The sequence below is a fragment of the Rhincodon typus genome, chromosome 9, assembly GCF_021869965.1.
Source record: "Rhincodon typus isolate 14 chromosome 9, sRhiTyp1.1, whole genome shotgun sequence".
NCBI classification, from domain to species: Eukaryota; Metazoa; Chordata; class Chondrichthyes; order Orectolobiformes; family Rhincodontidae; genus Rhincodon; species Rhincodon typus.
The window spans coordinates 1,369,826-1,382,134 of record NC_063340.1 but is presented as its reverse complement, the minus strand read 5'-3'; the positions used below and the strand labels follow the sequence as shown (position 1 = coordinate 1,382,134).

The following is a 12,309-nucleotide window of genomic DNA, read 5'->3' as shown; positions in this document are numbered from 1 at the left end:
CTGCAGCATATGGCTACAAGACTCAACCTGTGTGCACCTAGTTTCATTTTAAACTATCATACTTAGATCTAACTTATTCTACAATCCTTTCTACTGAAAAGTGGTTGAGAATAGAAATCAGTATCTTGCTGTGTCTCCCACAATCTTAAAATTCCCAGATTTCACTCTCTCCCGTAATTTGGTGCCATCACACTTGTACATTTCTGAAACCAAGTTAAACCTGAATGCTTTGTTTATTAATTTAGCCTTATAATTCAATATAGGTATTCTGTATCTTGAAGAAAAAGGAGCTGAGGAACACCCTATGGGAGATGGAGAGCTGAGGTGCTACGCTGTCATTGTTGCTGACTGGCTGTAATTACAATGTAACCAGTTTCCTTATCTCTCAGTTTATAAATATTAACATAGAAATTTAGGGACAAAGTGTACGCAAAGGATTTTTTTGACACAATTATATTTACAGATGCAAAGTAAAGCATTAGTTTATTCAGCTTACCACATTGGACCATGGTGTTGCTAATTTAACCCCCTAAGCTTAAACACGTTCAAAATTATGCCCTTATCATAACTCAAACCAAGTCTCATTCAGCTATTACCTTTATCCTTGCTGATCTGTATGTTGGCTCCAGGTGTGCAAACACCTGAATTTTGAAATTCTATCTCGTTCAGATCCCTATATGGCCTCACTGTACCCTCTCTCTGTAACTTCCTCCAGCCCTACAACTCAAGGGATCTCTCCATTCCTCCAGTACAGACCTTTTGAGCTACTAGGCTTTTCCTTCTCTCCCTCATTAGCAGTTAAGTCTTTAGTCATCTAGGCCCTTAGCCCTGGAATTCCCTGTCCAAAAGTCTTCACTTAGAATCCCCTTACCTAGCTCCCTGTCATCCAATGTTTGCCTGATTACACTTCCATGAATGGGCTATTTTACTAAGTTAAAACCATTATGTTGGTGAAACACTTACTAAAATCCATAAACAAATTTAATAATCATACCCAAGAGGTTGAGGGGGGGCGGTGGAGGTGGTGGGGGAGTGTGTTGTGGTGTGTGTGTATTGTCTTTTTTTTTACCTATACAAGAGCAAAATACCGCTGATGCTGGAAATCTGAAAGAGGAAAAATACTGAAAGTACTCAGCAGGTTAGGTAGCATCAGTGGATGAGATTTCCATTGTTTCTTTCACCTTGTTCGACTTGATTGTTTTCCACTTCCCTTCTCATGTTTGATTTCCCTACTACTATACATTTGCCAAGCATCACCACCCCTTTTGTCATTTACACTCTCCTGCCTTTCACCCTATCTTCTCTTTCTGTCTTTCCTTCCCTCCCTGATCCCTGCCCCTTGTATTTGCTCAAAAACTATTGTATTTTCCACTTGTAATGAAAGGTTGCTGATCTGAAACATTAATTGTTTCAATCTTCACAAATGCTACATGATCTGTTGAGACTTTTCAGTATTTTATGTTTTTGTTTTTTTTGTTTCACGTTGTCTTTTTTCCCACATCTATCCATACTTTTCAAATATATATATTCATCCAAAATTGTTTTTATTTGCAAATGGTTACAATCTGTTTAAAACATTGCAAAGATAATTTAATGCATTTTGCATTCCTGACACAGAGCTTCATCAATTGGGAATTTTTATATTTTCCAAGATTTTCTGTCCATAAATGGAAGAAAAAATTAAAGCTGAAGAGGAGTGCACTCAAATTCCCAATATTCTTTCCCAGTAAGTAGAGTTTAACCCTGGTAGCACAAATCTGTAATAGACCTCCTTGGTATGTTTTGTCTTTGAGATTTTTGGATTCTTCCCAACAATCAACATAATTATCATGGGTTCTGAAGAAAAGTCATATTTGACTTACAGCATTGACTCTGTTTCTCACTCCACAGATACTGCCACACTTTCTGAGTGTAACCAACACTTTCAATTTTTATTTTGTATTTCCAGCATCTGCAATATTTTGATTTCATATAAATTATCATTTAATAGATTTGCTATGTACTTGTGTGGAATTTGATCAAGATTTCAAATCTTTTGAGGGGTACTCAGCTAATTCTTTCACCACAAAATAGAGGGTGATATTTAATAATTCTAAACTTCATTTTAATGATTTTATTCTTCATAGCACTCACTACTTCAAAACTACTTGAACATAAAGCAAGAACATAAATATTCTTTGACTTTGGCTGATTATAAATAGAGCATGTTCTTCTTTTCAAGCCCCCAATCAACTGACCTGGTGTCCTAAAATCTTCTAGCTGAAATGGAAATGATATGAGCTATCATATCAAACTGATGCAAGTGGCTTGGTATTCTATATCTAATAGCCATGTTGCACCTTTCCAATATTTCTGATAGTTTTAAAGTAAGTCTAATTTCAATGTATTTTCAGGAATGTATCAGATAATCTGGGTATGCTTCGTTTTCATTATCTTGCTGAATTTTCCATCAACACAAATCACTGCAATTACATGCACAGTATGAGAGAGGAGGTTGATCAGCTGTGATAAGGCTCAGCATGGATTAGTACTGTATAGTGGTTCTGTATATCCTATTTCTTATCACAAAACACATCCTTGACATTCTCCTATCAACTTTAACATGTCCACTTGTCATTTCATATTGTCTTATTCTTCAAACTCTGATAAACAATCTTAATGTTGAAGGCATGAGGGTGTTGATGTTATAAACATGTACTACTGTTTTCATATCCTGTTATGTTTCTGCTTGTAAATCAAACTATTATCGTGTTACTGTTGCTCAGCAATACCTTTTTCACGAAATATATTGGTAGATTTCTCACACTTCCTTTCTAATATTCAGCAAAATGGTGAATCAGAATTTGAAATTGAAAAGTACAGAAATTGTATTGATTTCACAGGTATACTTTCTCTCTTGTATCCAATAATCATGTTGAATGTAGCTAATTTTACATGGTTTTCAATTAGCTTCCTTTATTTCAATGAAAACCTGTTTCCGAGAGATATTCAAATACAATCCCCAATGAAATCTGAACATGTTTGTGCTGTTTTTTAACCAGCTTTTCAGCTCAACTGTGGAATATTATCATACATGTGTCCTCTTGACTTCCCTGAAGTCTTTAATATGGTTCCATGATACCATCAGCTTCCTTCAAAATCATTCTCTGTTGTCTGGCTAAATAGGAGTTTCTTCGTGTGCTACCAGTTCTGATCCTCCAATCATAGAAGACCTGCTGCAATGGCTTCTGTTTTTGTATCACCTCTATTATTGTGCCTCTACAGGTCTGCCTGCAGCCCCTCTGTTAGTCAGCATTCTGCCCATGCTGGCAATATCATTTTGATTTCAGATTGCCTCCAGCTCCTCCTCTGCCTGTTATGCTGATGGACGTGATGTCCAACTTGGAATCGTCGGTGATCTACAATTTCCACTAAAACTTTAGGGGAAGACTTGTCTCTGTTTTGCATTCCATAACCTTGCCACTGATTCCATGTTGTTCCTCAGTTATTGTCTCAGACTGAACTAGATTGTACCATTTGCATTTATTCATTCACAAAGCAACCTTCTGAACCCATGAAGCCTCTATCACAAAAGTTCATCCTCATTAAGTCATACATCTCAACTGTTATCTCAGGTCAATTTCTCAGCACTCAGTCAGGCCTTTGCCACTTTCAAACTTGACTATTCCAATAGACACCTGACCGTGCTCCTGCTCCTCCACCCATCATAAACCTCATTCAAATTTCTACCTTATTCCATGTCTCATCAAGTCCCGCTGACTTATCACCACTGTCCATACTGAACCACATAGGCTCCCGTTTCCTTGTCTGAAGTGTAAAGTTTTCATTCTAATCAATAAGGTGTTTTCATAAGACATAGGAGCAGAAATTAGGCTATTCAGCCGATCGGGTCTGCTCCGCCATTCGATCATGGTTGATAAGTTTCTCAACCCCATTCTCCGGTTTTCTCCCCATAATCCTTGATCCCCTTGACAATCACGAACCTATCTATCTCCGTCTATGACCTGGCCTCCACAGCCTTCTGTGGCAGTGAATTCGGTAGATTCACCACTCTCTGGCTGAAGAAGTTTCTCCTTATCTTCGTTCTATAGGGTCTTCCCTTTACTCTAAGGCTGTGCCCTCGGGTCCTAGTCTCTCCTACCAATGGAAATATCTTCCCAACGTCCACTCTGTCCAGATCTTTCAGTATTCTGTAAGTTTCAGTTAGATCCTCCCTCATGCTTCTAAACTCCATCGTGTATAGACCCAGAGTCCTCAAATGTTCCTCATATGTTAACCCTTACATTCCTGGAATCATTCTCGTGAGCCTCCTCTGGGCCTGCTCCTGGGCCAGAACATCCATCCTGGGGTATGGGGCCCAAAATTGCTCAAGATGCTCTAAAATGTGGTCTGACCAGAGCTTTATAAAACCTCAGAAGTACATCGCTGCTTTTACATTCTAGTCGTCTCGAAATAAATGCCGACATTGTATTTGCCTTCCTAACTACTGACTCAACCTGCAAGTTAACCTTAAGAGAATTCTGGACTAGGACTTCCAAGCCCTTTGCACTTCATATTTCTGAATTTTCTCCCCATTTAGAAAATAGTCCATGCCTCTATGCTTCCTACCAAAGTGCATGACCTCACCCTTTCCCATGTTGTATTCCATCTGCCACTTCTTTGCCCCACTCTCCTAAGCTGTCCAAATCCTTCTGCAGGTTCCCTGCCTCTTCAATACCACCTGTCCCTCTACCTATTTTTGTATCATCTGCAAACTTAGCCAGAATGCTCTCAGTTCCTTCATCTAGACCATTAATGTATAAAGTGAAAAGTTGTGGTCCCAACACTGACCCTTGTGAAACACCACTTGTCACTGGCTGCCATCCTGAGAAAGACCCCTTTATCCCCACTCTCTGCTTTCTGCCAGACAGCCAATCTTCTATCCATGCTAGTACCTTGCCTCTGACACCATGGGCCCTTAACTTACTCAGCAGCCTTCTGTGCGACACCTTGTCAAAGGCCTTCTGGAAGTCCAGATAGATAACATCTATTGGCTCTCCTTGGTCCAACATTCTTGTTATCTCCTCAAAGAATTCTAACAGATTTGTCAGGCTTGACCTCCCCTTGATGAAGCCATGCTGACTTCTCCTTATTTTACCCTGTACTTCCAAGTATTCAAAAATCTCATCTTTCACAATGGACTCCAACAACTGAGGTCAAGCTAATTGGCCTGTAATCTCCCGTCTTTTACCTTACTCCCTTCTTAAGCAAGGGGATGACATTAGCAATTTTCCAGTCCTCTGGGAGCCTCCCTGACTCCAGTGATTCCTGAAAGATCACCATTGACGCCTCTGCTATCTGTTCAGCTATCTCCTTCAGAGTCTGGGGTGTAGTCCATCCTGGTGGTTTATCTACCTTCAGACCTTTTAGTTTTACTTGGTGATGGTCACCATACTCACCTCTGCCTCCCGACTCTCTTGAATTTTTGCAATATTACTTGTGTCTTCCGCTGTGAAGACTGACGCAAAGTACTTATTCAGTTCCTCAGTTATTTCTTTGTTCCCCATTGCTACTTCTCCAGTATCTTTTTCCAGCGGTCCAATGTCCACTTTTGCCTCTCCTTTGCCCTTATACATTTAAAGAAACTCTTGCAATCTTCTTTTATATTACTGTTTAGCTTATCCTCTTATTTAATCTTCTGCCTCCTTATTTTTTTTTCATTGTCCTCTGTTGGTTTTTGTAAGCTTTCCAATCCTCTGGCTTCCCACTGCCCTCTGCCACATTACATGCTTTCTCTTTTGCTTTTATGCTGTCCCTGACTTCCCTTGTCAGCCATGGTTGCCTCATCCTCCCTTTAATAGGCTCCTTTTTCCTAGGGATGAATTTTTGCTGTATCTCCCGAATGACTCTCAGAGACGCCTACCATTGCTGTTCCACTGTCTTTCCTGCTTGGCTCCTCTCCCAGTCAATTCTGGTCAGCTCCTCCCTCATGCCCCTGTAGTTGCCTTAATTCAACTGTAATACCGTTATATCCGATTCTATCTTCTTCTTCTCAAATTGCAGAGTATATTCTATTGTATTATGATCACTGCCACCCAAGGGTTCCTTCACCTTAAGCTCCCTTATCAAGTCTGCCTCATAGCACAACACTAAACCCAGCATTGCCTGTTCCCTAGTGGGATCCGCAACAAGCTGTTCCAAAAAACCATCTCTTAGACATTCCACAAATTCCTTTTCTTGGGATCCACTACCAACCTGATTTTCCCAGTCCACCTGCATATTGAAATCCCCCATGATCACAGTAATCTTGCCTTCCTTACACACCTTTTCTATCTCAGGGCTTATCTCGTGCCCAAATCCTGACTACTGTTTGGAGACCTGTACACAACTCCCATTACGGTGTTTTTACATTTGTGATTTCTCAACTCTACCAACACAGATTCTACATCATCTGACCCTACTTTGTTTCTTGCTATTGATTTAATTTCATTTCTTACTAATAAGGCAATCCCACCCTCTCTGCCCATCTGCCTGTCTTTTTGATGGGATGTGAGCTCCCAGCCCTGATCCCCTTGCAGCCACGTCTCTGTGATGCCCGCAACATCATACCTGCCAATTTCGATCTGCAGCACAAGCTCATTTGCCTTATTTTGTTTACTGCAAGTATTCAGATACAACACCTTCGGTCCTTTATTGACCATCCCTCTTCTCATTGTCATTCGTTTATCCAGTGTGCTTGAAGTTTGATTCCTAACCCTTTCCAAGCACTCTGTCCTATTTTGTGTCTGTGCTGGAGACTTTAATAACGTTGGGCTTCTGTCTCCAGTTGCCTAGCCATTGTCAGCCAAGCCTTCAGCCAGCAAGATGCCCTGTTCTGGAATTTCACCCTTGGACACTTTGCCTGTCCACTTTACAGCTGTCCTTAAACTTCCTCTGCAACCAATGTTTGAAGATTCTTTCTCCACTAAATAAAGTGTATGTTATTCAATGTTAATAAATGCTACACAAATGCAAGTTAGTTTTTCATATCTGACAATCTCTGTCTGTATTCCTTTTCAGTTTTTCTAATCAATGTTGCTCTTCCCATCTTTCTACCATTAAAATGATATTTTTGTATTAATACCAATAGAACATCATTGTAGATCAAACTATGGTTACGACTTAACCGGGAAGAGTGTGCCAATAATCGAGCCCCACTGTTCAACAAGCCATAACAAATGTATGAATACCTGATTTAAACCACCACGATGATCAATTTATCAACAAACGCAATTCATGCTAGGTTTCATCATTAACAGCAATAAAACACTATTCATTGAAAACACTCTTATTCGTTAACAAACAGCAGACAAAAGAAAGGATTTCTAAACTACCAAATGTGATTTAATCTAAACCGCAAACACACATGCTCTCTCTCTCTCTCTCTCACACTGTCTCTCTGTCTTGCACTCTCTCACTCTCTCTCGCTCTATCTCTCACTCTCTCTTGCTCACTCGCTCACTCTGCGCTCGCACTCTCCCCCTCTCGCACTCTCTCTGTCTCTCTCTCTCCACCCCTCCCTCTCTCACTCTCACACAAATAAAAGTGACAAAAGCAGACAGTTTGGTACACATACAATCAATAGAGAAGCATTGACAGGGAGATCAAAATGCTGACGACCAAAATAATCCAGATCACACCAGCAAGTTGTGATTTCTCACTGTTCTATTGATTTTCGCAATAATGATTTGCTGTTGTCTGCAGAGTGATTGTCATTATTGATTGTTGATCAGGTAGACCATACTGTTTCTTATACAAGAATTATTTTAAGTTTCGTGGTTTTTCTGTCTTTTCATGCGTGTGGAGAAGAGACAGGGTATTCTGTCTTTGCTGCCTTTGCATGGTTCTTGGTGCACTGCTCCTATCACTCTGTAATAAATTTTAGCTTGACCAACCTGGGTGCTATCACCAGGCAGTTCTTCCTTATCTCAAAATTGCTAGTGCTGCTCTAACTCAAAAATGTAACCGTCTCACTGTTTCAACAGCAATATTGTCTTGTTCAGCTAAAAATTTTCACCACTTGATTTTCAAAATTACAAAATTCTCCTAGTATTTTAGCTGGAAAGTAGTGTCTGACTTACATTTGAGTTTTTAGTTCAAAAAGGAAAAATATGTGATTGCTTACACTATAAACTGAATCAAAATGGTAGCAAATGTTAATATTGTACTATCATTAAGTTGTGTTCATGGCATAACAGTATTGTAATCTAATAGTATGCAAGCTCTGATATTTTAATTCTTCCTAAGTAACTTGAAGAGAGGAGAACATTAGTCTAAGTAAACAGAATTATGCTGTTGTAAGTCAGGTGTAATTTTCTCAAAAGTAACATATTTAGTCTTGCAAGTACATTTCCTTCTCAATACCCAGTTCGTAATTCTAGAACACCAGAATTTATGTTATCACTTTTTTTAATACAGTATATGTCTATGCATATGTTTTTGTGAATGTGTATAATGTGTGTAAGTGATTGGGAAATTTACCTTCGTTCAACTAGATGCAAAGAAATGATATCTTAAGTTTATCGTTACACCAAGCTAGCTTGTTTCTGTGTGCATCTCTCTGTTCGAATATCTAAGACACTTATTCTAAATTCAGTGTAAATTCACAAATGAATCATTTAATTTTAAGTTGCAGAATTCATATTGAAAATTTAATAAGAAATACTTAAAGAAACTAGAGGTTCCAAATAACTTAATTTATTTGGAAAATCTTGTCTGTGTCAATAAATGTTATGGCTGCACATTTTTCTCCCAAAAATCATATTTGTCTAATTTTATTGAGTCTAAATGCTGTAATAATTGCTGCTTTTGTTTCTCATAGGCTTATGATGGCTTTGCGAGCTTGGGAATATCACGATTATTGGAACCAGCAGATATGGTTTTATTGGCTATTCCAGATAAACTGTCCGTTATGACCTACCTTTATCAGATAAGGGCACATTTCAGCGGCGAAGAATTGAATGTGGTCCAGATCGAAGAAAACAGCAGTAAAAGCAAGTACAAAGTTGGTAACTTTGAAACTGACACAAACAGCTCCATTGATCAGGAGCAATTTTATGCAGAGATAAATGATGTTAAACATGAGGCAACAGCACAACAACCGAGCAGTGTATTACTTGATGCTTCATCTCAGGAATATTGTACATTCCTCAGTGACGATGTTGGTGAGTCAAAAAGTGAGCGACAGACTCCTGATGACCTTCCGAATATAAGTGCAACAATACCTTTCTCACAAAGGACTAAAAATGATTCAGACATTGAACAGAATACTGCTCAGAGTTCTTTACTAGAGGATACCAATGAAAGTGAAAGCACAGAGTCTACACCACTACAAGGACAAATACCACCATTAAACAAAAGAAAACTGCTGAAAGTAGACATTTTAGACTTAACTGACTCGTCAGACGTTAGTGATAAAAAGGAACGTAAATCACCAACACTTGAACAGGAAGATTATTCAGGTAATACTAGCAGCAGCTCTGGACATGAGCATGAGAAATTTCAGTATTCACACTCTGAGAGCAGCAGATCAGAGCCGAGTTCTTCTGTTCGAAAATCCATTACATCTCCAGCCCATAAATTAGGGTTCACTTACAATCGAGATGCAGATCTGATCAAGAAGAAACATGCAACATTGCGATGCTCTGAAGTGGATTCATCAGAAAGTGTCAGTCCACGTTTGAACCATTCGGGTCAACAGAGCAAAAGCATTGAAGTAAGGATGCTCATTTACATTGTTTCTTTCCTCAACATTTGATTCATTAATTAAATTCTGAACGTAGATTGTTAATTTACTCTTTTTGTTTTATTTGGGGTTTAGCTTAACTCTTCCCAACAAGAGAAAGAAATCACTGAAGAAAAGGTGAGTGAACAACTACATTATGTCAGTACTAATTAGTGGATTGGCTCAGTATTTGTACTAGACTCAGTTGTGAAACTGAGGCTCATTTTCAATGTTTAAATTTGAAATATATTTTAGGGCAACCCTCTAGTCCTCAACATATTATTTCCACTTTGCAACCTCTGTCATATGCCTGAAAAAACTCAGTTGTAAAATATCTGAGTCTGCCCAAAATAAGAAATCTTGAAAGGATCTGATCCTTAAACCCTCAAATTGAATTATATTTAGTGTTTGGCTGAGGCATGAGAGGTGAGGGAGAGAATCAAAAGCATTTAAAATATCTGCATTCATCTTAGGCTGTGTTTGCTAATTCTAGTGTGAGACAAAAAGCATTCTTTTAGTCCAAAGTTGTAGCTGTTGATCACCAAGATTATACCCTCTGAGGAGGAGCTGTCTGAAGCAGTCGACTTAGAGGATAGTTGATAGTTTTTCAAAACCTAATTCCAGAGGTGAGGTGAGAGTGACTTGATATCAAGCTGCATTCGACCAAGTGTGACATCAAGGAACCCTAACAAAACTGGAATCAATAGGTATCAGGGAAAACCTCTGTGCTGGTTGGAGTCATACCTGGCATATTGGAAGATGGTTATGGTTGTTGGAGGTCAGTTATCTCTGCTCTAGCACATCTCTGCAGGAGCTCCTCAGGCTAGCGTCCTCCGTCGAAACATCTTCAGCTGCTTCATCAAGGACCTTCCCTCTATCATAAGGTTGGAGGCGGGGATGTTCACCGATGATTTCACAATGTTTATCACCATTTGTACTTCCTCAGATACTGAAGCAGTCCATGTCCAAATGCAACAAGATCTGGACAATACCCAGGCTTAGGCTGACAAATGGCAGTTAACATGCACCACACAAATGCCAGGCAATGACTATCTCCTATAGTAGACAATTTAACCATTGCCCCTTGACATTCAATGGCATTACCATCACTGAACCCCATTATCAATATCCTGGGGCTTACCATTGACCAGAAACTCAACTCAACTAACCATTAAACGCAGTGGCTCTAAGAACAGGTTAGAGGTTAGGAATACTGCAGCAAGTAACTCATTTCCTGACTCCTCAAAGCCTGTCTGCCGTCTACAAGGCACAAGTCAGATTGAATACACCTCATTTGCCAGGATGAGTGCAGCTCCAACAACACTCAAAAAGCTTGATACGTTCCAGGACAAAGCAGACTGGCAGCTCATCCATAAATATTCACTCCCACCACCACCGCAGCAGTGTGAGAAGCACTACAGAAATTCACTAAAGATCCTTAGACAGCACCTTCCAACCCCCGACCACTTCCATCTAGAAGAACAGGGGCAGCAGGTGCATGGGAACACCACCCCCTGCCAACTCCCCTCCAAGCAACTCATCATCCTGACCTTGAAATATCATTATTTCTTCAGTGTCACTAGGTCAAAATCCTGGAATTCTTTCCGTAACGGCATTGTGGGACTACCTATAGCACATGCATGCAGTTGTTCAAGACACCAGCTCACTACCTCCTTCTTGAGACCATTTTGGGATGGGCAGTAAACGCTGGTCAGGCAGCAATGTCTACATCCCATGAGTGAAGAAAGGGCAATTTGAACTGGCTGTGGACGCCAGTGTTACTACTTTAATGTTACAGAAAGACAAGTTGCAGATCAAATGGACAATCATTATTTTTCCAAGAAGTTAAGTGCATCTCAATGGTGTAAAAGACAGAGTCTGGTTTTGGCAGTAAAACCTTTAAAGTTTACATATTCAGACAATTCTGCAGAAACTGATGTTTGTAAGGACCATAATGTTTTCACTTTTTCCCCACAGATTCAGAGTTAAGAATTTAAGACGGTTTGTTGGGAATTTAATGTTTCAACCATACAACATTAAAAAAACAGTTACAACAGGAAAATACAATATAATAGTGACTGCTTTGTTCAAAGCAAATATAAAAGAAAAGGAAAGTCATGATCAACACAGAGTTGCGTAGTATATAAAAAAAGACCTGCAGATGCTGGAAATTAGAAACACAAACAGAAATTGCTGGAGAAACTCAGCAGGCCTGACAGCGTCTGTGGAGAGAAAGCAGAGTTAATATTTCAGGTCCAGTGACTTCTCTTCAAAAGACCTGCTGGAACTGCTGAGTTTTTCCAGCAATTTCTGTTTCTGTTGTATTGAACGTGGCTTATGAATGTGCTGTTATGAAAATCTGAATGTAAATATATTATTATTGTCAAAGTAAAATCTAATTAGTGATCATAAGAAATTTTGATAGAAAATAAACATACTTCTTATGCATATCTTGTCATTTTTCAGGGGAGGAGAAGGTGTGATGCAAGTTGTAGTATATTGTTATTTGGAAATTTGAATTCAAAAGTGAAGGAAAATGGATTTGTTTTATGAAGATGACTGTTTTT

The 12,309-nt window shown here is 39.2% G+C and overlaps 1 protein-coding gene across 1 annotated transcript in view; it reads left to right on the top strand.

Annotated features, from left to right (window-relative positions):
• ehbp1 (EH domain binding protein 1) overlaps positions 1–12,309 on the top strand; it is a 191,815-nt gene that overhangs the window by 26,432 nt on the left and 153,074 nt on the right. The window contains exons 5-6 of the mRNA XM_048600883.1: positions 8,840–9,733; positions 9,839–9,880. Of these exons, the coding sequence (XP_048456840.1) occupies positions 8,840–9,733; positions 9,839–9,880 (936 nt within the window). The remainder of the gene's footprint in view (positions 1–8,839; positions 9,734–9,838; positions 9,881–12,309) is intronic.